Source organism: Saccostrea cucullata, unplaced genomic scaffold, assembly GCF_032062105.1.
Source record: "Saccostrea cucullata isolate Sc308-1 unplaced genomic scaffold, CSIRO_AGI_Scuc_v1 ctg2988, whole genome shotgun sequence".
Classification (NCBI taxonomy): domain Eukaryota; kingdom Metazoa; phylum Mollusca; class Bivalvia; order Ostreida; family Ostreidae; genus Saccostrea; species Saccostrea cuccullata.
This window is the reverse complement of record NW_026940002.1, coordinates 14,078-39,724: the sequence shown is the minus strand read 5'-3', so window position 1 is coordinate 39,724 and position 25,647 is coordinate 14,078. Positions and strand designations below refer to the sequence as shown.

General features: G+C 31.2%; 2 protein-coding genes across 3 annotated transcripts; one reads left to right on the top strand and one right to left on the bottom strand.

The window, feature by feature from the left end:
* The first annotated feature begins 1,544 nt into the window (after positions 1 to 1,544).
* LOC134254443 (proline-rich transmembrane protein 1-like) lies at positions 1,545 to 16,038 on the top strand. 2 transcript variants are annotated; one of them, XM_062736959.1, is made up of 4 exons: positions 1,545 to 1,636; positions 4,358 to 4,560; positions 11,891 to 12,022; positions 14,389 to 16,038. In XM_062736959.1, exons 1-4 carry the CDS (start codon positions 1,612 to 1,614, stop codon positions 14,545 to 14,547), a joined length of 519 nt encoding a protein of 172 aa, XP_062592943.1. In that variant the 5' UTR covers positions 1,545 to 1,611; the 3' UTR covers positions 14,548 to 16,038. The 2 variants fall into 2 exon arrangements, with proteins under 2 accessions (XP_062592943.1, XP_062592942.1); XM_062736958.1 differs by lacking the exons at positions 11,891 to 12,022; positions 14,389 to 16,038 and adding exons at positions 6,470 to 6,601; positions 9,418 to 10,547.
* On the bottom strand, positions 15,851 to 25,323 carry LOC134254442 (receptor-type tyrosine-protein phosphatase delta-like). Its single transcript, XM_062736957.1, has 15 exons — positions 25,144 to 25,323; positions 23,636 to 23,890; positions 20,590 to 20,724; positions 20,274 to 20,414; positions 19,636 to 19,759; positions 19,230 to 19,300; positions 18,800 to 18,966; positions 18,445 to 18,532; positions 18,040 to 18,113; positions 17,910 to 17,946; positions 17,674 to 17,771; positions 16,958 to 17,086; positions 16,602 to 16,750; positions 16,228 to 16,363; positions 15,851 to 15,925 (listed from the first exon to the last, which is right to left on the bottom strand). Exons 1-15 carry the CDS (start codon positions 25,310 to 25,312, stop codon positions 15,851 to 15,853), a joined length of 1,848 nt encoding a protein of 615 aa, XP_062592941.1. The 5' UTR covers positions 25,313 to 25,323.
* Between the last annotated feature and the right edge of the window lie 324 nt (positions 25,324 to 25,647).

Below are 25,647 nucleotides of genomic sequence, written 5' to 3'. Positions count from 1 at the left end.
CTCTCAGTTTTTTTTTTTTTTTAAATTTTCACGATATTCACCGAGTACGCACCTTTTTTAAAAGTCAGTTATATTATATCGTTATAGCACTGCGGAAACCATACTAAAAAGTGAAACCCCAAGTTTCCAAAAGATTTTAATATTAACAGTTCAATATAGTTTCAGTTTTGCGGAAACTGGATTTTTCATTCAGTGTTGTTCATAAATTTTATACTTTATGATTTTGTTAGAAAATTTAACCTACATTTGGGCCCTAGTTTGACTTACTTGTTTCATTAGAATTCTTATAAAATACTGAATCTGGTTTTAAAACCTCTGTCCTCCTGGTCGGCCTTGCGTATTATATGTATTTAGTTCAAAAGTTGGAGTCACTGATTTTAAGAATAATATTAATCAAACAATGACATTTTCACAACCAGTCTGCAATCTTCTTGCGGGCAAAATCTTTTGATTCAATGCGTAAACTATTCTTTAAAATATCATTTAAAAAGAAATTATTCAATACATGTATTTCTAGCATATAATGAGAGGAAAAAACCCGTTAATAAAAATATATCGGATTAAAGATCCTTAACCTAATGACATTTAAAGGTTTCTCCTCCACATATCTCCAATTAAGAGAAACATGATAAATAAATGAATATATGTCTTGTTTATTTACGTTTTTTAGACTGTTAAAAGTTTTGTATTCTAAATTGTTTATTTTGTATGCATGTATGTCTTTTTTTAAATATTGAATTGTGATAACTGTAAGTTGAAAGTTCTTTGTATTTGTTTCTCAGAAGCTGACTTATAACAGTCTATCATTATCTTATCTGATTATCAACATTTGGCGGGAAACGAAATATTTCCACAGGAAGATACCTTCCTGTGAAAGTCGTCTTAGTTACTTAGATTGTAGATTCTACAAGTATATGCGCAGCTTTGTTAGTTATATTTAGTTATATCTACTGTTTTAAAACAAAGATTGTAATAATGAATTTCTTTTTCCCCTTATATTTTTGACAATAATATTATTTTATTGTTAATACAGAGAGAGAGAGAGAGAGAGAGAGAGAGAGAGAGAGAGAGAGAGAGAGAGAGAATTACAATACACCAGTGTATACTGCAGGCGCGGATCCTGAAATTTTTTCCAGGGGGGGGTCCACCTAGTCCAAAAAAATTCCAATCCCAGAAATTCCTTGACAAGCAAAAAAAAAAAAAAAACTTAACTCGCCCAAAGGTGAAAAATCTATTTCGTGAGGGGGGGGTGTAGTCTATGACTTCTATTGCCTTAAATCTTTCACTTTTCATACCCATTTCACACATTATCAGGTTCACCAGGGGGTTAGCGTTTTCAAGGGGGAGGGGGGTCCAAGGTGACTTTTTCTTGCTTTAATAAATACATTTTTTAACCGTGTAAATTCCAGGGGGGGGGGGGGTTCCTGCCCCCCCCCCCCCCCCCCCCCCCCCCTCTAGATCCGCGCATGTACTGTACAGATTTAAGAATTCTGTTTGCATTAGATTTCATCCTCTGCAGAGGGAATTCAATATTGCGTGCGCAGTTTTGGCTAATCTGTCAGTACTTCCGTGCGATAATATGATGGTTATTGCGTATTGAGCAGTGTCAATATGTCTTCGGAGGATAAAAGAGGACGTAAGTAGGCATATATAATTTTCAGTATTGTATATGTTTTGTTTTATTTCAAATCTGTATATGTAATCAATTCTATTATCATTTCTTCTCTGCATCAAGATCTCCTGGCTTAGGATGTAAACAGAAACTATACACACGTGTGTGTTTTAAAAAGAAAAACTGGGCCTGTAATTGAAACAATTTTTCATGAAAATGAATTTTTGCAATCCATCTGCATAGCTTCATGTTATTGCTGCTGGAATATATACAGGACCAAATAGACTAGAGTAGCGTAGTATAATGAAGACTAGAGTAGTGTAGAATGTTCTAGGAGTATTTATTGATCCCATACTGATGAATGGAGTAACACTGAGGTCATTAGTGAGATCGATCGATCAAGCTTTCTTGGAAATTATAATAACCTAAAAATATATTTGTTGACATTAACATTGAACACATGTTTATTGAAATTGCATGCAGAAACATATACATGAAGATATATACATGCTTACAAACTTATCTCACGACTGTTTTTTTTTCAGAAACAAATAAATTACACAGTGGTGTACGGCGACTATTTCATAACAAAGATTGATCAATACTATGAATACACTATAACTATGCAAAACTGCATACTATAGTACTAAAGTGTTAATATTATCCCAATATTTTCATTGGGTTCTTTGGGTCAATATGAGCTGACCCGTGATAAAAATTCTTTTTATCATTGTTTATACTCATTCATTTTTTTTTTAATTGATGTATATGTCTTTGAACATACAGTTTTACTGCAACCCAAACGTAGGACAGGGTTTTTTTTAATTTCATTTCAACTGTTACAAGTATCATTTACTTACTCGTAGAATCTTAAGACAACTGTTTCGATTTTGTTTTAACCTATGCAATGTAATTGTCTAAACACATTAACTATTTTTAACACTATTATGATTAAATGCTTTTAAAGTATTGACGGAAAATACTTGTTTTGCACATTTTTTTTTTAAAACGAGAGCCACAATTAAATTTTCAAATCAATGTTAAATAAAAACTTTTGATTAATCGATACTTTTTATGACTGTATCAAAAACCAGAAAATTTACTTACCAAATACTAATTAATTATAAGAGATTTGCAATAAAAGAAATGTCATTTGCTTCATTTCAAAGTTTAGAGGCAGACCGTACAATTTATATCAGTGTGAACCAAAATAATGTGAACCACAATCTAAATATTTAAGAGAATCTTTAAGTCTTTTATTAGGTAAAAGAAAAACAAAAACCACTTAATTCTGAAAATTAATACATCAACATATTATAAATTTGTTTTCTCCTATTCTGTAATTTAAAGAGAACATCTCTCTTAACCTATTGGCCATCTTTAATACGAGGATTATTCAGTAAGTAATGTCATCATTGCTTGGAAAGAAACAATGAACGTTTTCCAATGGTTTAACCTTGATGATTTCACACAGATTTTCTCTTTTAATTAAACTACTTGTCCGTAACATTCTTATTCAATTTTTTATTGTTTTTATAGAACACATTTTTGAGCATTATCCATCGCATACTGAAATAGAGCAGATCCCATGATTTCCTGTACTTGTTTTTTTTTTCTTTCTGAAAGGTGTTTTTACATGTTTAGGGATTAAAAACGTCAGAGGTTGAAAGATATTATGAATATTGTTGATGAGACAAAACATTAACTTTCTATTTATTTCCAAAACCGTCACTCTTCTTGGTCTGTTGGTTTTGATGCTGACGTGAAGAAAATTAATGTAGTGGATTACTGATTCCGGTCGCTTCCTCTCACAAACCTCTCGATTTTTTTGGCAAAAAATGCTTTCTAGACTCCTCTAGAAATTGAACCGCTTCCCCGAATAAGAATTTGAACAATCAGACCACTAATATTTACGAAAATAGCATATAAACCAGTTTTTGTGCTTTTGCAATTCTCTGCTCTTTTCAGGCCTTTGCTGTTTTGTCAAGTGTATCTTATTACATGTAATGTAGATTTTATTTGAGGGTTTAAGACAATGGATATCAAGAATATCTTTTTTAATTTTTGACACGTGGATAAGTACAATATTTTATGTTTAAAAATAAATGTTTAGATATTCTTACGTGCCATTTACATCCACTTTTCAAAACTTAATGTGACCTTTAAGTATACAGCTTTGTTATATGTTTCTTTAAAACATTGTGAACTACCCCAAGAATAAATCCTATCAAATTTAGTATGTGTCTTAAAGTCAATCAAACATAATTTGTTGACATTTTGCAAACAAAACATTGGATGGTACCCATTTTTTCATGCAATTTTTTTCATTTCTGTTCATGAAAATCCAACAGCTTATTTGTTATAAAAGAGACATTGGTTGCAGTAAATTTAAGATATTTAAGTAGAATTCAATTTCTTTAGGATTCTAACCAATTTTTACAGCACCTTTAATAAAGCTTTTAACTTTGCTCTAGTTTACTGATTCTTTAAAATTAACTTTAATGCAATGACTCGAATAGCCCTTGTTTTATAGCTTCCCACAATGAAAGTATGTGGTAAAAATGGTCACATAAATATTAACAGTTAATTGAAGATTCAATAATGACAGAAAGTAAATCATTATGTCATACATGTATGATGTCTGTGTTGTATGTCATCGAGCTGATGACATTATTTACCCTCGTAATGATAACAATGTTTATTTGCTGAAATGTAATGTTACCATGAGGTATTTAATTTTTGTAGCTCCCCCTTCTTACGATGAAGTAACCAATCCTAGTTCCCAGCTTCTCTTTACACCTGAGAACCAGTACAACCAGTATCAGCCGCCAGGTGGCGCTACAGGACAATATCCCGGTTATCAATATCCTCCAAAGGGTAGTTCTACTGGTCCCTATAGTTACCAACACGTACCGGGCGCTCCGCAAAGATTGACTCACAATGTGGTGGTAAGGTGTTATTTTGAGTAAATAAAGAAAAAACATTATAACATCATAGACGAAGGTCTGTGTTAAGCCAGAACACAGAACATTTTGGCATATTTTGTTTTGTTTTTTTTAATTTAAAATACATAATTGGTCAGGTTTTATATATGGTTTTTTAAAAAAAAGTCATAGTATATCATAGTACGTCTAGTATCCAATATTAAGACTTAATTGAGCATTATACTAACAGAAATCACTTTGACGTCATCATCTAGTGTTTTGTTTTTAACATGAAGAATTTCCTGTATGAATAAGTGATTTACTGATAGGTCGGACCAAAAAAATGTCGGACTAAAACAAAATCGGACCGTAGCAAACTCGGACTACACAAAGTCGGACTATAACAAACTAGAACCACAGACAAAGAACTATATGCGGTATATTGCATATATTTGCTCCCACAAAAGTCAAATTTTGAAACTTCCTAAAATGTGCTGAATTCAATAAATCGTATGAGAAATATAAATTAACAAAAATATTATAGTGTAAAAGCAGTGTATTCGCAATTTTTGTTTTTATGACGTCACAAACTGGTCCGATTTTATATCCTTTTTAAGAAAGAGGACAAAATGGACGAAATTTCAACAATTTTAGCTTTAAAGTTTATAGAGCGCAAGTTTGTTCAGGAACAATTTTGACATATTTCATTGATATTATCATTCTACACATTATATCAAAATATTGATCCTGAACACACATGCGCTCGGTGACTTTTACTCAAAATATCGACGAAACATGTACATTTTTCTGTAAAATTCTTAAAAAACTGAAATTTACGTCATGTTTGTGACGTCATTACGTACATATGGCGTCATTACTCATGAGAATATTCAGTGCATTGAAGTCAGCATATACTCCCATGTTTAACAACTTAATTAAATATATCTCCATCAAATATTGGTTATTACCGAATAAAGTTCTTTACGATATTTTAGGGTTATGTTTACTAATTATTAAGGTATGAAATTTAAAATGAACAATATATATCATTTAACTATGGATTTTTACTCTTGAGTTTATACCTTTTATACTTGACAAGACCTTTCTTCTAAGAAGATTTGGATTATTATTTTTATAGACGATGTAGTAACAATTTATATCATTTTCATAACACAAGAAGCTTACTTCATGTTGCGAAATGCATGTAAATGATTTTAGCGTATACTCAAATGATTGATTATTGTCTTTTTACGCCGAGTCGGCAATATTTCAGCCATATCTTGGTGGATATACTCAAATGAACAACTTTATGAATTTATCTTTTATGCATACATTTTTGTGTTAAACAGTTGATAAATTATGGTTTTGGAAAACCATGTAAATTGAATAACAATTTAGTTTGTTTTGAACTTATGACAATATGCATGATATATTTCAAATGGATTGGAAACAAGTTCCAAAAACTTAGATATTCCTCTCCAAATTTTACAATTTTACTGCTTGTGTAACCAAAGTAACAAATATTTCCAATTCAAATTAATTCTAAAAACAACGATTTAAATATTTTCAGACATTGTTATGGAATAATTGAAAAGATCAAACAATACCTGTATAATTTATTCTTTTTATTCTTTAAAAAAAAAAAAAAAAAAAATATATATATATATATATATATATATATATATATATATATATATATATATATATATATATATATATATATATATATATATATATATATATCAAAGCATCAAATGTTCATGAAAAATGCTGCTAAAATCATGCTATTCCTTCACAAAAAACGTTTTAAAGTTTAAACCCTGCTCAACTTTATACATTTCTACATATTAGGTGAATTGGATTTCTAAAGTAGCCTTAAGATTTAAATAAGTTAAAAACCAGAGAAAGTCATGCATCTGCGAATTCTTATTAGGTCAGTCAGCCTGGTCCTGCTATCATGGTGATATCACGACCCGCCAGACAGGATTGGACAATTCCGGCCATTCTTTCTTGTTTATGCTGTTTTTGGCCAACGGGAATCTTTGCCATTTTTGCTGCTTGCAAGGTAATTGGAGGAATGACTTTACTCGTAATTTTAGTGATTTCAGCAAACATAGGAAGAATTATTTTAAAGACAAGTGAAGCCTTTCAGTCATTAACAAAATAGAAGCAGCTGTATGATTATGTTCTTGTAAAATATCACTATTGTAAACCAACTAGGCTTTGGTTGTCTGCTTTTAAATCTTCCATCGATATTAGGTAAATTGAAGTAATTTAAATGTATATGTGAATTAGGACTCAATCTTCATAACTATTGAGAATAGACATGAGCTTCTGTATTGACTGCCAAGTAAACATGCGCATTACTTGAATGCAAAAATATAACCTAGTATATTTATGATAAAACATCAAACTATCTGTTAAGAGAAAGTCTTTTTTTCATTATGAATATATTTTGATAAGAATCTCTCAACATCGGACGATAGGGACTTTTCATTTTGAAGCACTTTAATTGTCCATGTAAACTTTTATAATTTCTTTACTTGTACATGTATAGTATTTCATAAAAGCGAAAACGAATCATCAAATACTTAATGAATATTGGTAAATATTTTTCACAATGTCTTCCTTGAAGAACGAACCAGAAAATATAAATGCTGTCGATGGCATATACAAATGCATGAAAAATTCCAAATTTTGAAAAAAAAAATAGATGTTTAGGCCCATATGAGTAACTACATGCAATTTCTAGTCCCCAAAATATATAGATAAATAAACTAATTATTTTCAGATGGCTACAATTTATTAGATACCCATTACGTTTTGTCCCTATGTCTTACTGTTTTTCAGTACATATATGAGGGCTTCAAAACTATTCATTCGTACCCAATCACAATTCAATCTAATGGATTAAAGAAAAATGCAGTAATTAAAATTAAATGCTTTCATTGGTTAGTTTGTATGCGAATCGATGTTGCAGCTGTAATAGTAAAAATGTAATCATGCAAGAGGGTTGGGTTATTTTTGTTTTATAATATAGCTGTAAAATTAATTCTGATACATTAAACAAAGACCGTCTTATTGTTTATATTCATAATTATACAAATACTCAATTATAACAGTATTAAGTTCATGATGAATAAATATTGTACTTTTAATATAGATATGGAGATAACGAACAATATTCAAAATCAAAGTCTATTAAACAATTCAAAATAGGAGCAGAGCAAACACAGACCTCCATAACATAAGAGGTGGGATCGGGTGCCATAGAGGAGTGAGCATTTCCTGCTGTCTGATCACACCCGCTGTGTGCTCATTGTCATGATCGTGAAATAACGGAAAATTTTGTCGTCAATTCAGTGTATAAATAATGGACTAACAATCGGTATACAAAACGTCAGTCAGCATTTGGCTCAATAACAAACTGTATTTGCTGACAAGGTCATTGTATCGACCATAGAACTAACGAAATGATGACTTTAAACGAGACGGCTGGTATTCTTGTTTCATCGACTTATTGTCCGAAATTTACCTCGTTCTAGAAATTGTTCATACGTAGAGCATGCTCTTGCGTCTCGAATCAACAGAGATATATACACTCCGTATACAGGTAATGAAGTAATATTGCTGCATAAGTAAGAGAAGTTGACGATAGGAAAGTTAAGGTGGTTTTATCACGTTTATCATATAACTTGGTTGTTAGGTTACCATTAACGTCTTTTTTAAGTAAAATATCCCAGTATGAAGTGGATGTGTCAGACTCTGTGTTTTTTTTTTTTTTTATCTCAAGCTCTCCTGAATATATCCTGTCGACGTAGGAATGGAAATTACCATTGTTAATCGATAATACGTCGTCGATATATCTGAAGGTCGAGTTGAAGGCCACAGCAAGTGCTTTCTTCTTTTTTCGCATAAGATTTTGCATAATTTCTGCTTCTTATGAATACAAAAATAGGTCAGCTTATAACGGAGCGCAATTGGTTCCCACTGGAATTCCGATAGATTGTCGGAAGACCTGGTCTCCGAAAAACACAAAGATATTGTCAATCAGAATCTCAAGTTTCTTGATATCAACTTCAGAGTACTTGTGTCTGCAATCTGAATCTTTCTTAACAAATTAATTTTGCAAATGACCAATGACCAGGTAAGTAAATTTACGAGTTCCATTTTATTAAAAAAAATAACAACTGTCAATGATATCAAAAAGTCTGGATTTTAATTTATCGTGGGAAGTTGTTGTGTATAAAAGTTGAAAAGTCGTCAGTTTTTAAGCTGTTGATGTTGGCGAAATCTTATGAGTTCATAATGGAAAAGTAACGTACAGCTGAAGAAATCTGTTAGATTGATGTGCTTAAACAACAATGCTTTTCTTCAGATATACACGTAAACTGAGAGAATTTTATTTAGGATTTAGAATTTTGTATCAAAATGTTCTTGAATAAGCAAATTAGTGCGCAAATCAAAAAAGATAGATTCAAATTATCCATCGCAAATTCAGATTAAATCCCTTATACAATAGAAGTATCCACAGTTTTGGTACAAGTAATCGTGGAAACATTGGACTTAAATGTTGTAAATATAAGTTTTAATTTACTATGACAATTGTTAGGGTTTACTTTCGGATTGAGCTTTGAATTGAGTAGAGTATGTGAACATAGAAGCATGCACTTTTGTAATAGAATTGTCTTTATTTTGATCAAAGTACATATTTTTGTAGCCGCATTCTTTTCGATATTATTATTGTAACTTAAGATTTAACTTGAGCAAAGGGAATTGCAATTTCCTAAATCCATTGTACTTAATTCACTGGAGAAAAGAGAATATATAATTTTGGGTAAAAATGTCATATATTTTCAAATATTTGTTTTCTTTATACAGGCAAATGCTGCAGCAGCTAGCGGAAATGACGAAGAAGCACAAGTGCAGTCAAATCGAGCACGTAGCCTTGTTGTCACTACCGTTGTTATTGGAATTTTCATCATGATACTTTCTGCAATTTTGCGAACCATTGTGTATTCAAACCACTATCGTCATTGAAGACTTTCTCGGCAGACATACTTTTGAATAAGAATAATTCAGAAGAACGAAAGCTTTAACAATTGGATTGTTTAGTTCAGTTAAACCTGAACAGGGATTTGTCTTTCATATTGTTTTTTTTTTGTTATATGAAGCCCATGTACAAGGCGTTCACTATCCTGTGAAATTAGTCGTTACCTAATGCTGCATAATTTTTCTTTTTTATTGTGTGTGGAAGAAGAAAGAGATAAAAGAAACAATACAAAAAACAAACACAAGTAAACTTTAACTGTAGATAAATGGAAAACACAGGTAGTGTAAGATAAGTTGCATGAATGCTTACGTGCCTACCATTCCACACCGGTCCCCGTGACAAAAATACCGTCGGATGTGACAAATTCGAAAAGGTTTGCTACATGTACCATGCTAAAATCGGATATCCAAAATCTAATCTGACGTATGGAATTTTACATGTATGAGTCGTTTGTGACTTAAATGTGACTTTATTTTCAATAAATGGATTTTGTAATTTTTTTTATCTCAGGATGTAAAAATGTGTAAAATATATAACGAAAAAATACATCTTAAGTAAATCATGATACATATTTTTTTTTTCAACGTCGTTTCATTACATGCACCTTCACAGATTTGCTGTTAATTTAATTTTATTAAAGCTAACCATTCTTTGTTTTTTTTTTCTCTCTCGAAACATTATGCACGGGTAGATCACCTTTTCTTGTAATATTAGGATTTTTTTTTAATATAATATTCAATATCCTAAAACTTGCTGACCTAGATACATTCATTTTCACATTTATAGTACAAATATTGTTTTATGTAACTGATGAAGGATCATAACTCAAAATTGCTTCATTTCCTTCCCTGTGTATATTCATATATCATATCAATGTTTTATGCAGTTTCTTAAATTCAAACTCGAAATATTGTATGATGTTATTTTTGAAATATACTAAATCAAATGTTAATGTAAACGAGGTTTCCTTTTTTATTATTTTTCTATATTATCAAAAGACTTTATAGTTTTTGGGTCTTTTTCAATCTCTGTTGTCACATTTATTTTTGTTTTCATTTTTGCCTTAAGTCATTTGTTATAGAGTTTGGTCTTTTTCCAAATGAAAGGCATTGTCATAAAGCTTATAAACTGCGTTGCAATAAAATAATTTGTTGTTTTCTTACCCCACCTCTCTGCAAATATCGGGAAATTAGACTTACCTGCCCTTGATTGGAGATAAGATTTATAAATATGCATAAGAGGCGGAGCTGAAATTGTGAAGAGTGGTCTAAAATTAGAATAGTTACTGTATTTATATTCTAAAATTAGAATAGTTACTGTATTTATGTTTGGTGCATTCTCTCCCTCTTTCTCTCTCTTTCTCTATCTCTCTCTCTCGGCATATGTTTGTCACTATTATTTTTTAATTTTGAAATAAAGTATATAACTAATAACAAATAACATAGACCGGTAGAAGTAGCCATTGATAATCAACAGCAATTGCTGATGTCAACAATTCGCGTGTTCGAATATAAGTGCCGACTAGCTCAGTCGGTAATGGACAAAATCCATAATATTGAGGTCTTCGAGCGAGACCCGCTAACAAAATTAACAAAGACCTGCTCTATTTTTCCCTTTTTATAAAAAAGAAAGAAAAAACGTCACAATTACTTACGTTTTTCTTAATTCCTTCTCTCCATAAATTAGCGTGCTGGGGATGGTATGATTTCATTTTTATTTACTGGATCTTACTTTGGATGTTCATGAAAAGCTATGGTACAAAACATAATAAATAAATCTTTTTCTTGTAGACTACGAACATGTAGAGACATATAATACACTCGAAAATATATTAACATAGTAAAATGAAACGCTTTTGAGATGAATATAAGAATAATCTTATAGATATCTAAGAGAAAAAAGAATAACCCGTGGCTCGATTGGAATGGGTAACGTTCAAAAAAGCTATTTTAGCTATCTCTCTATCTTTCATGGTTCAAAAGTTATGGCGAAGGTTAAAGTTTGCGGACAAACAGACAGGCAGGACAAAAACAAAATATGCCCCAGATCTATTGATCCGGGCGCATAAACACAATATGAAATTTAGAAAAGATAGACATTATGGATTTCTAAACAAAGGTATGGTAGTCATGCACATACATGTACGTGTGCATATTAAAAAATCAGTATCGATAAAGTTCAATTTATACAGCTTACTATGATATCATATTGTATATAGGCGAGTATGATATCTTGATGTTGCCTTAATATATCAAAAGGTAGATAACCATTCAAAAAGTCATATCTGCGAATCCTTATTAGGTCAGTCAGCCTGGTTCTGCTACCACGATGATATCACGGCTCATGAGACAGGATTGGACACTGCCTGCCATTCTTTCTTGTTTATGCTGTTTTTGGCCAACAGGAATTTTTGCCATTTTTGCAGCTTGCAAGGTAATTGGAGAAATGAATTTACTCGTATTTTTAGTGATTTTAGCATTTATATGAATAACTTTTTTTAAGACGAGTTTCTCAATCGTAAGTAGAGTAGAAGCAGCTGTATGTGTTATTTAAGGAATTACCCTCTAGTTAGTATAGCATGCCAGGGCATCAGCGGTAGTGGGAAACATGGAATAATTTGGCTAATGCATAACATTGATGTCCCTGGCATACTATACTATCTAGAAAATGATTCCTTATTTTTTCCATTTTTTTGTAAAAATTGGCGATTTAGACTTTAAAAATGTAGACATAGATTTAAATCACACGAGGATTCCTATGCAAATGTCAATAGTGCTTGCCCACTGACGTCAAACACAAAGACATCTGCGCGAGATTTATGCACATTTTGCCCCCTTATCGTCCGCCTCAGAGACATATGCGCACGAGAGTTGCATGCCTGTAAGCCCCCTTAGCCCTATCGACCTGCCTAATTTACATTTTGGTAGATTATCAAGAAATCGACTCCGTCAACTGTCAATGAGTTATCACAGAGAAAAAAGTAGAAATGGAAATATTATAAAATATCATTCTCGTATACTCTCCTAAACAAGGGCTCTGTTGGTCTGCTTTTTATCTTGCATTTATGATATCATTATATAAAAACGAGTATGTGAAATTAGTACTCTTACCTTTATGACTATGGAGAATAGACAAGAGCTTATTTATTGACTGCCATGTAAGCATGTGTATAACTTAAGTGCAAACTACACAATGTACATGTAGTATATTTATGATAAAACATCAAGCTATTTGTAACAGAAAGTCTTTTGTTATGAATATATGTGGAATAGAATTTCACAAAATCAGATGAGACATAGAATTATTATCATTATTTGAGCACATTGATTGTCTATGAAAACTTCTATACTTGGAGATACATTACACTGAAATAGTATTTCATGAAAGTAAAGAGGACAAGAAAGAGTATCTAAGTATAATTCTACCGTGAAGAAAGAACCAGAAAGTTAAAATGCTTACAATGACATTTACAAATTCACAATATAATTCGAAAAAAAATAAAATCTATGTCTAGCCCTATTTGAGTGAGCACTTTACAATTGGTCGTCCCTAAAATAAACAAATATTTTTTTAGATGGCTGTAATATATGAGATACCCATTAAGTTTTGTTTTATGTCTTACAGTTGTTAATGCAATGTATAAGGGTCTCAAAATGATCTATTTATAATCAATCATAACCCAATCTAAAAGTTTTAAAAAAGAAATCTGTGGTTATTCAAATAATATTTTTTTTTACATTGGTTAGTTTGTATGCGAATAGTTGTTGCAACTGTAAAAAAAAATATAAAGCGAGTTAGGTAATATTTCTTTTACACTAGCTCGATAATTTCCCCGAATATTTGTTTTGTATATCTTCATAATTTATGAAAAATAAACAAAGTCTTTATGACTCTGTTTTCTAAACCGGTTTTTAATTGTATTTAAAAATTAAAAGACTGAAAATGTGATTTTGGAAAACTAAGTATTTTTTTCTAAAGAATTGTATATAAAATGCCATCCTCTGGGATCTCACAAAAAACGCATGATAAGGTTCCTTGATTTTTTGCGAGTACATGTAAACATGCTAAGGTAGTAATTCTTTAATGAAAAAAAAATGGAAAAAATCATATATTATTGAGGAACGTCTCGTCTGTCCTTAAATATTGTTCTATGGGTGTTATAATGGAATAGCAACAGCTCAACACATCTGTACAGTTGATATGCTTAGGGTGTATTGACTGATAAAGAACAACGGCTTTCTTTAGAAATAAAATGAGAGAATAATTAGAGTAGGATGTCAATATTTCATATTAAAATATGCTAAAATTAATATATGAACGCACAAGTAATATGTTAGATTCAAATTATTCATTGCAAATTCAGAATAACCCCTTTTGCAATGGAAGTATCCATAGCTAATTTAATTAGGGCAGAATTATACATAAATGGTGTAAATGTATGTTTTCATTTGCAATAACAATCTTAAGTGTTTACGTTTAGAATGAGCTTTCATTTTCTCCAATTGAATGGACTGGTAGCAGTATGTGAACTCAGAAACACTTTTGTAATCGATTTCTCTTTAACCAACCTGTCAAAGTATAATGTCTTTTAATGGCGTCTTTGTTTTAGACATTATCATCATAACTTAAGCTTAAACTTGAGCACAGAAAATTGCAACTTACAAAATAATTTTCACATTCATCGCTGAAAGGGGAGATAAGGGATATATGTTATATAGGTTTGGACAGTAAGAAGTTTTGAAAAAAATTAATTGTATAAAAATGTCATATATTTTCAAATATTTGTCATTCTTATTCAGGCAAACGCTGCAGCTGCTGAGGGAGATGAAGTAGAAGCACAAGCGCAGTCGAGACTCGCACGTAGCCTTGTCGTCACTTCCGTTGTAATTGGAATTTTCATCATGATACTTTCTGCAATTTTGCGAACAGTTGTGTATTCGAATCACTACCGCCATTGAAACGTATTTGGATATTTATTCATTGAAGACATCTTCCCCAAGCATACTACAGAATAAGATATCTTTAGAAAAAGAATTCTATGACAGCTAGATAGTAAAGTGAATTAAAGCTGAACATACATCTAAAATATTAAACGAATATCTTAAATGTAATATAACTTATGCCTATTTACATTTTCGAGTCTTGTGTAGCTTTAATGTGGTTTTATATTTAGAAATTTGATTTTGTGTTTCAACATATCAAGATGCATATACTATCATGTGTCTGTGTAAAATATTTACACGAAAATAACTTAAGGAAATGTTACAACACAAATTTTCTACATGTACGTTATTTCATTATTGCTGTTATTAATTTTTATACCATATTTATATGTTCACCCTATTGATTCAGGTAATTGATCGCTTTTGTAACCGAAGACACTATGCACTGCTAGATTATGTGTATAAAGATTGTTCTCCTTGAAAACTAACTGTTCAATATTTTTTTTACCTTGCTGACCCAGAGACAAACTGATAATACAGAAGATTTTTATATAACTGATGAAAAATCATGATTTACATGAATGCAATAACACGAGTAATTCGAAATCCTTAAAAATTATGTTTCATTTCTTTCCCTGTCTATATTCGATTTTAATTTTGATATCCTTTGTCTAGTTTTTTGAGTTCAATATTGAGATATTTTATCATGTTACGTGTATACCTAATTACATGTGATGAAAACATTTTTTTCAGGATTTTTCAAATTTCAAAAAACCAACATATAATTGATGCCAAGAGCTAAATGCACTAGAAACCCGCAATTTCTGTTTTGCATCTTTTGTCAGTGCATGCCTCCAAATCATCACATCTAAAAAAGTATTTGCCGGGTGGATTTACTTGAAAAACTTGTTGACGTTATATTGCCAAACTGCACTATTTTGCCATGGAGACGATACCAGGCCATATAAATTTATTAAGATTAATAGTGTTTTTTTTCTAAATTGACAAAATTGATTGAATTGATCATATCATCCATGATTTCTTTAAAATATATAGTGAATAAAATATGATTGACTCATTGAGAATTATTATTTAAATTTGTAAATGCATTTAGTGAAAATCTGTTCCTGTTGACAAGGGTAGGAATTCAAAATAGTTTGTAGATATGTATAAAACACCCATTCGTGGATCTTGATGTTCTTTTGAAGTATTTAGAAGGCTTCTACAGAATTCGATGAACCCATTCTCTTTCTACACTTTAAAAATATTATCGTCCGTCTAATTTTTTTCGTTTGTTTTTTCAATCTATTGATTCTTGTTATTCCATTAGACAAAGGAAACATTTATGATCAGACCTAGGCACAGAGTGATCAGGTACTGGTAATATTGGTCTCTGCAAACGTATCAAATCAGGCAATCAAAAATTTCTAATTTTAGCCACTCCTGCGCGTGTATGATTTTAAAATATTACATTTAGCAATTATAAAAACCAAATCGTCATAAGATCACTTTTTAAATTTAGCAATCATTCATTCATTCATTCGTTCATTCGTTCTTTATTTCCTCCATATGGAGATTTGAATTACAACACATCAATAACAACATATATACATGTACATCATGAGAATTTTGATAATTCAAACATTTTAAAACTTAATTATTAGATGTTTAAAAGGAATTTTAAAAATATATTACCTCCCCCTGCATCATATTCATTCGGTCTTTTCTCATACTTTCCAAATAATGAGGAACATCAATTTCTCCAGTTTCTTCAGCCTGCCGATAGAGGGCGTCAAGCGCAATGTAAATCCCGGTTCTACCAATCCCCGCACTTATTCAAATTAACAAAATGAAATTATATTACGATTAATAACATGTAATAAAATATTTCCACTATATTGCATTTCTTCACTGAAATATGCTTTGTACTTTGCTGCATTTGTTTTGCCCTGGAGACATTTTCCAAGATGACCAAAAGGACAACAGGAATTTTTGAGGTTTTGGAAATTTTTATGGCCTTAGCAAGAATCTAAAAAGCGTCCGATATTACAAGTTTGTTTATTTTATACCTGCAATGTACTAATGTATATTTTCCCCGGTATATTCTAGACATCTTCATCACGTGACGATGAAATATCACGAGACTTAGTGGTTCTGGGGCACCATGAACAGGCCACTGCGTGAAGTGGAACATGATGACGTCACGTTTCGAATTGTTCTGTTAAATATAATACTTATAAAGTTACTAATAAATGATGCACACTTAAGCTAGATAAGAGTTTTTCATCAATACCTTTTGATGACATACAATATATACATGTTTTGGTACATGTAAATCAATTACATAACAAAGGTTAAAGGAATATACTAGGAATAATACGTATCTGGGTTAACAATCACAATAACATTATACATGTATACTTACAGAGATGTTCTGGATCCAAAATCTTCTGACTATGTAGTTAGCATATACTTTTTCATCTCGGTGTTGAACAGACAAATAACCATTTTGTATTCTACTATTTGCATTTGGCCAATAAAGTGCACATTTTGCCTAAAAGGATAATTTGTTGGTATGAATATTTATATCTTAGAATAAATAAACATAAACATGATGCAACATTACACCATATAGTTAAAGCTGAACGCGACTCGTAAAAAGCCATACACCATTTTCGATGCTACTTGCTACGATATCAGCACCGGGTTTTATCATTCCCATTGATTTGTAACACATTACTGCTTTATTGTCACGGGCATTGGTGTGGAATCACGACACTTGTTCACGCTGGCTATCTCACATTACTTTTGTTTACATTTTAAATCAGTTACGTATATTTCAGTTGGTTGGTATCCTGCATTGACCTATAAAACCGTTGGAAGTTTCCTTGGTATACTCCCCTGCAGTAGAAGAGGTACAGTTATATTTTGTCGCTACTAAATGCTGTTTAGCATATGCCAGGTTACACAGGTAACACCTGATTACACTGAGCAATGATCAAGGCAGCAGCTTTATATAGGGGTCCTAAATATAGCGAGAAACAAATAAAATATGACAGATAAATGCCTTTTATGAATCGTGTTCTGGTTTTAAAAGTATGTATCATACGAAAGTCGGCTTAACGTTTCATTATTCTATACCTTTATACCATCCTTTAAATTAGTTAAACAAACAATTATTGAAACGTTTTCCTGCGAAACCATTCTCCAGAAGTCGGTAAATGTCTTTGGTTTTGGCCCTAAACGAAATGAAGAGTAATCGGATATATATACACAATATTTTTTACATTGATCAATAATTAACAAAAAATGAAAATAAAAGAATCTTAATCATCCATCAGATCCAGAGAACAAATCATTTCTCTCATGCAGTTTACCTTGTGTGGCAATGTAAGCTTTTTGTCCTTGAACGTCCTTCAATTAAAAAGAAAATATGATTGTATTGCTTTACTAAAGGTTTGATCTTATGATTATGTATTATTTGCCATTTATCCTTTGAAATCTTACCTTTACGTAATTTGCATTTATATAGTCCGATTCCCCTGGACAAGATTTCTTAAGAATAACTCTGGAATGGTCGTCTATAATAACATCTAATTATTTTTTTTATAATATATAATATCGTAATGTTACAATGACATATTTATGTTTAACATAATAACGTAATGTAATTACAGCCAGAATGATACATTTTAAAAGTTTTTATTTTAATTTTGAATATTTCCTCTAAAAATAGAAAATAATATAGGGACATTCAAAAGGAGAAAATTCCTTAATCAATATATGCTTCCTAACAAAGGAGAAAGGAGTTAACTTCATAATCTTTCACCTAAATGTAAAATTTTTATATCGATTCCAAGTTTAGGAAAGAATTTTATCAAATATTTGAAGTAATGGCAATAACATACTTACATGGTAAAGCAGACAGGAATCGATTTTTGGGAACATTTTCAACCTTTTTCCATTCGGTACATGGATACAATTCTCCTTTTGGTATTTTCTTAGATTAGAACAAAAAAAAAAAAAAAAAAAAAAAAAATTTACCAAAAATAGTCTTTCAATTTTAGCCATCAAATTATGGAAGATATGTTTTGCAAGAGAGTTGTAAAAATTACTTAATAATTGGATATGATTAGTTTTGAATGTTATATCATTAATGTTCTCTTTATTTCTTCTTCGTTGGTGTTATGATTGATTTCCTTCTTTCAACATATGGAAGGGGTTTGATAAAAGTAAATATCAGCTGAAATATATTTTGATTACACACCTCATATTCACTTTTAAATGAAACATTCTCGCTGACTGGCATAGATTCAATGATGGCTTGTAATTCAAAAATCTTCAGGGTATTGTGTCTTGGAGAATGTGTTTTTTCCAAAGAATTTGTTATATAAACAGGGTTATCAAAGCCATCTATTTCATTTTCTTCAAATCCTACAAAAGTCAGATAACATATTTCATATTAACTTTTAATTTCTAGACTGATACATCTTTAATTTCCTGGATTAAGTTTATTTAAAAACGCCCATGTCGATAATCGAAAAAAAAAACCCAGTGCATATTGATATTCTAAAATATGCTAAACATCTGCATATTTCCTTATTTGAAAGAAATTTAGAGCCTTTTTGAATATAATGTTCCAGCTTAAAATTTCCTTCACAAATTGCAACTATCTTTTATTGTGTGGAATACTTAACCGTTTAAATTCAATGATCCCGAACCTTGTTGTTGATTTGCAGTGTATCTCTCTTTGGTGTTTCTTCTCCGTCTGAAAAAAACAATTGTTAGTTTGGAATCGTCTTATATACCTACATTTAATTTTTCAGACATGATTGGCCTACTCTATAATTTTACCATAAGTAATGTATTTAACAAAACATTCCGTAATAACCAATAAATTTTATTAAACTTTAACTTTAACAATAAAGAAATATTGCACTTTAAATTGCTAAGGTTAATTTGCGGGAAGGCAACGAGCGAGACATGACAAATAAAGATAAACCAAGACATGGACAAGAAAAACTGGCTAAATAAACTTTACAACTGTATCCATTCAATACATGTATATAACAAAAAAGTAATTATATCATAATAATACAGTACCTAATAATGATTATGATTGTGATTGTAACAGCACCAATAAAAATGATGCTTGTAGCTAATGATCCAGCCAAAACACCTTTATCTGCATCAGTTATCCTTGAGTCTGCTATTTTCAAATTCAATGCTAAAATAGATTTTTAAAATTACATTTTCTACGAAAATTAACTTTGTATTTGTAATTTTGCATTCATAAACAAAGACATAAAAAACATCAGAATCAATTTGTTTGAGCAGAATTGTATAGACGGCGACAGTTAACATGCATCACATTTAAAAATATTGTATAATTGGAGTTCCAGGGACATAGCAACAGGGGGGGAGGGTGGCCCCCCCACTTTTTCCCCCAGTATTACCTTTACTATAGAAAATCTTCATTGAAAGGATGGTTGGCCCCCCACTTTTTACCATAGTATATTGATATCAAGGAGTTGTAGAAAAAAATTTGGATGTGAAAGTAATTTGGCTTTGAAAAAGTTGACCGCTACTGTCCAGTGCTCCGTGACGTACTCCAACGTCATGTTTTGCCATGGTGTCATTCAAAAGAGCTTAATTAAGTGAAAGTTGATAGACAAAATGACAGGCCAAAAACAATATCAGCCCCGATCTATCAATCCGGGCGCATAAGAATCCTAGATTACCTTCTTCTGAACAATTGAATCCCTCCCATCCTGGTTCACAACCATTTGTGCACCCACCCTGTGTGTTTTCACACGATTTCAATCTACAGTTGCGGTTACACACACTAGAACAATTTCGCCCGAACCGTCCCGTTATGCAAGCTTTAGGGCAAAGATAGTAAATTTAAAGCACGTTTAAAAAAATAGGAAAACAAAAAGATTTCACATTCTTGAAGTACATATGTGTTTAAAGGAATCAGATTAATACGATTTCTATTCTTTATTTTTCTTTTTTTTTATTGAAAAGTATCAGTCGATTGATAATGGGATAACATACTTTGTTCACATCTTTGACCCATGTATCCGTCTTCACATCCCTGAATACAAATCCCGTTGCCAGCGTTACATGCACTATTTAGACAGTTTAAGCATCTATTTGTACAGTTTGTGCCATAAAAGCCGATATCACATTCTACATGTAAAAATAAAACACGAATAGAATTCAATTTACAAACCATATACGAGGGTCATTCAAAAAATACGTAGACAATGTCCTCTATCATGATATTATTCTTACAAAATTTAAGATCAACACATTTTCATATGTAAAAACATTTTTGTGTGTAAAGTTTTATTCGATTTGATTAAATGGAACTCGTATTAGAAAATGTTAAAAGCAGCATGTTTTGTCATCACGGAGTACGGTTAACAATACCGTGACGTCAAAATCAACGTCGAGAAAGTTTCTCAAAATTACTAAGCTTTTTTTTTCATTTCATACAAGGTTTGTACATTCTTCTCGATTCATCAAATTGTATCCTTAGCCCTTGACACCTAGTTCGCTAGCAATTGTTTGAATATACCTTAAAGGTAGATTCTCAATATTTTCAATTTTTTATCGCGTAAGTTTTGTTTGCACAAGTTCAGCAAAAGTGAATAGCTCATCACGTTCCATGACGTTACTAACTCATTGACAATCTTTTTAACTATTATTTGTTTCTTCGTAGATCATTCAGGGTCCAATTTGAAGTCTGTAACACTCAAAAAATAGTCATTCCATTGTAAACAAATGCACAGCACATTTTGTATCTGTTTACTGGTTCATAAAGCATTCTCAGAGTTTGTTTTAAAGGGTTTCCCGAATGCAAGACAAAATTTTATCGCTACTCGCTGCTCCGTAACGTCCTTCGACGTCATCGTTTTCTGCTTATTTTCATGAAGTCTATCTGCCTTCAGAAACTGATATCTTTTAAACGAAGCGATGTATCATATTGAATTTTAGCACCTGAAGTTATAAAACGATACTAAATTTAAACAATTCAATTTTATTTTGTTTAAGCGCCATTTATTTGAGGTATGACTCTAGACATTATGAAGTGTAAAATTAGTAAATAGTTCAATTTTGACCCTGCTCCGTGACCCCATTTTTGCTGTATTAGATATTTGATAATTTTGATAATTATCAAGATATTTTCCAATTTTTTTGCTCAAGTCATTTGAATTTGTTGTTAAAATATGTGTACTAAATTTGGTCATAATATGACGTTAAATCATACATAGGACACCGGTTGTTAACCAGAAAATAATAAAGATTTAGCACAAGATGGAACTAATTTCCATTGCGCTTTCGCCTTCTTGGTGTTTTTTTCTTTTATGTAATTTATAATCAAGTAATTATTTTGTTCGTCTAAAAAATGTATGAATAGGGTATTGTTAACCCTATAGAATATAGATATTCTAAAAAAAAAGTCATTAAACTGCTACTCAGTAAGTATAAATTTAAAATGGTTTGGCTGCCAAATATCCAAGAAATAAAAAGAAAAATATTTATATTTGTGTCTACCAAAATAATGTCATTCGTAATAATAAATTTTAGCATTTCAAACAAATAGTTAAACGTCAGAAAAGTGACAACAACATTTTACTGACTTTTTGTTCATTGAAGAAATAAAATGCATTTTAGTGTTAGAGGATTATAGAGAAAATTACATATGTAAATGATTTTATGGGTATTTGATCTTCCAACAATCTATTGGAATTCCCATGGGTACAAATTGCGCTCCGTTATTAGCAGACTTATTTTTATATTCATATGAAGCAGAATTTATGTAAACTCTTTTGCGTGAAAAGAAGAAAACACTTGCTGTGGCCTTCAACTCGACATTTAGATATATCGACGACGTATTGTCAATTAATAATGACAATTTCCATTCCTACGTCGACACGATATATCCTGGTGAGCTTGAGATAAAAGATACCACAGAGTCCAAAACCTCTGCTTCATACTTGGATATTTTACTTGAAAAAGACTCTAATGGTAATCTAACAACCAAGCTATATGATAAACGTGATGACTTTAACATTTCTATCGTCAACTTCCCTTACTTATGCAGCAATATACCTTCATCATCTGCATACGGAGTATTTATATCGCAGTTGATTCGATACGCAAGAGCATGCTCTACGTATGAACAATTTCTTAAACGAGGCAAATTATTGACAAGCAAGTTGATGAAACAAGAATATCAACAGTCTCGTTTAAAGTCATCATTTCGTAAATTCTATGGTCGATACAATGACCTTGTCAGCAAATACAATTTATCATTGAATGAAATGCTGACTGACGTTTTCATACCAATTGTTAGTCCATTATTTATACACTGAATTGACCAAGGATTTTTTCCGTTATTTCCTGATTATGACAACGAGCACACGGCGGGTGTGACCGGTCGGCAGGGGATGCTCACTCCTCCATGGCACCTGATCCCAACTCTGATGTTTCAGAGGTCCGTGTTTGCTCTGCTCTTATTTTGTATATTTGTTTAATGGACGTTGAGATTGAATACTGTTCGTTATTTTCATATCTTTCTTCTATCAAAATACTTATATTATTGCATTAATATAAAAATGATTTCGTTAATATTTTTTAATAACATTTCAAATATTTTTATCTAAACTAACCACTAACGAAACATAAGTTCAGGATAGCTTTTTATTATGGTTAATTAATTTTAAATGAAACTTAAATTTCATTCCGAGTCCAAACAACTTTTATTTCGGTTTGTGTTTTTTAAAAAGATTTTAATTCATTTTTTATCTTGAAATCATTACAAAAAGGTCCTTTCAAATACATGTATAAGATTAGTTTGCATGAAGAGGCTTACCTATGCAATCCAAAGAATATACAAAAAAGTTATTTAATTTTCCGTGGTAAAGCAAATTCCAGATTTTTATCAATGAATGAACTATTTTATGGTTTCAGCTTTTTAAATGAGAAAAACAAAATCAATTCTCTGTAAAAAAAAATTTTTGAACAATTTTGAATAATCTGAAAGGGTTTGATATAAAATAAGTTTTTAATTTATTTTCATGTCACCTATTACCTTTGTATTTCCATGCATGGAATAAAGATCCTTTTGGATTATGACGGTCAACATTGTGCTTGCATACTTTTTCTTTAAGTTCTTTGGACATATCGATAACAATGAGATAAAACGCTCTTTTTGACAAGTAAACTTGGTGGCAGGCATAATAAGCTACTTGTCCTGCAAAGTCAGTCATGCTAATCAACTTTTTCCCATGACTGCTCTCATATTGAATTCCTCTGATAGGCAGCCCATCTTCATTGGTACTGAAATCTGTTTACAAATACATGCACTACAGAAATGATTTCTGATTAAATGAAGAAGACATTAAATTGAATTCATGCATTCTTGGTAGAACAATTGCATATTTATCAAAATAAAATTTTACAGAAAATTAGGGATGTCAACGAGTATCCGCTTTACAGGGTACCCGAGCGAAACGTCCGAGTATCAAATACCAAAATTGGTTACTCGGAGGTATTTATATCTATTATTCTAAAGTACATATATTTATCAAAAACATAAAAAAGAACTCAATTGTACAGTCACACGATAATTGAGTACCGTCGCGCAGATCTGTAAAACACCTGTTATCGCTTATGGTTGTGTATATATAGTAATTAGTGACCAATCACGTGGTACACAGCTTTTCTTACCTATCACGGTCCTTAATCATTAGATGGCTTCAATGATTTGTTTTTCATTGGTGTTCTATTATCTTACATCATTTTAAAATAATTAAGTAAATAATAACGAAATCCGACATGCATAAATATGCTGCATCAACCTTAAAAATGTAAAGACGTATTTTGGTAAAATATGTAATTAAAGATTTAAAAAAAAGTTTAAAGTCAGCTATGAGGAGTAAATGTAGCGTATACGAAGTAACAATAATAATATACGACAAGCGATCCCAACAACGTCTGTTCTTTCTGTTTCGTTAGTGTAGTCATCACGAAGGGGCATGAGGCATGACAGATTGATTAAAGCTCTATCCAAACAAAAACTATCAATCAATTGTAATTATCGGAGCATCAAATTGATGTCCTCTGTAAGTGTGTACATATTTTTTTTATAAAATGAATAAATTAAGTGCAAGAAATTATCTGTTGGACTCGTTATTTTTAAACATGCACTCAAAAGGTAAGAAAAATATTGGTGTTTCACAGAGTTAAAGAAAATTAACAGACTTGTATTTACAAGTTTACCGACTACCCGGGTACGTAATCGGAAAAACGTGCGAGTATAACCGATAATCACATATTGACCGATTTGACATCCCTATAGAAGTTGTATATTTTTTAAATCTAAGTTATGTGAAGAATAAGGGTCACATGTTTAAAGAATTTGGCTTTTGGAATTTAGATTTTCTTGAGTAAATCAGGGTAAAAATATTAGACCGTTAGCTTTCAGTTGAAATTTGAATCATCGTATTCAAACCGCAAAATGGATAAAAGACATTTTTATGGTAGACATTTTTTCGCTATATTTTAATAGAACATTTCGTAAAGAAAAGGAACTATCACCCATTAGCTTGTCGTCTATGATTTCGAACAAATCCTCATGGACCTCCAGGCCAACAGTTGTCTCAGTTTTTTCGAATTCATTATTCCTTTTTACCCTCTTTAGGTTTTCAAGGAGAGTTGTTTTTCCAGCGCCAGCGCATCCAACGATCATTCCTCTAGCGCGGAACATTTCTACTCTTCCTTCCTGGAGATTTCAACAAATCGTTTTCTAGCACTGAGATCCCACGAGAAAATTTCCTCAGGTATATTCACTAAAAGGACATCAAGACATATCTACATGATTAAACATATACTAGTGCAATAAAAAATAAAATCAAAAGCATGAAAACACTTTTTGAAGAAAACATTCTGATATGTTGTAGATTTCAGAATCTTCCAAGAGTAGTCAGTAACACGTATCTATAAAAAGACATAAAATAAGAGTTTCCCAATATACAATAAAGTTAACAAAATAAATTGAAATTTAATAACAATTACGGTAGCTATATATTGCAACAACCATGC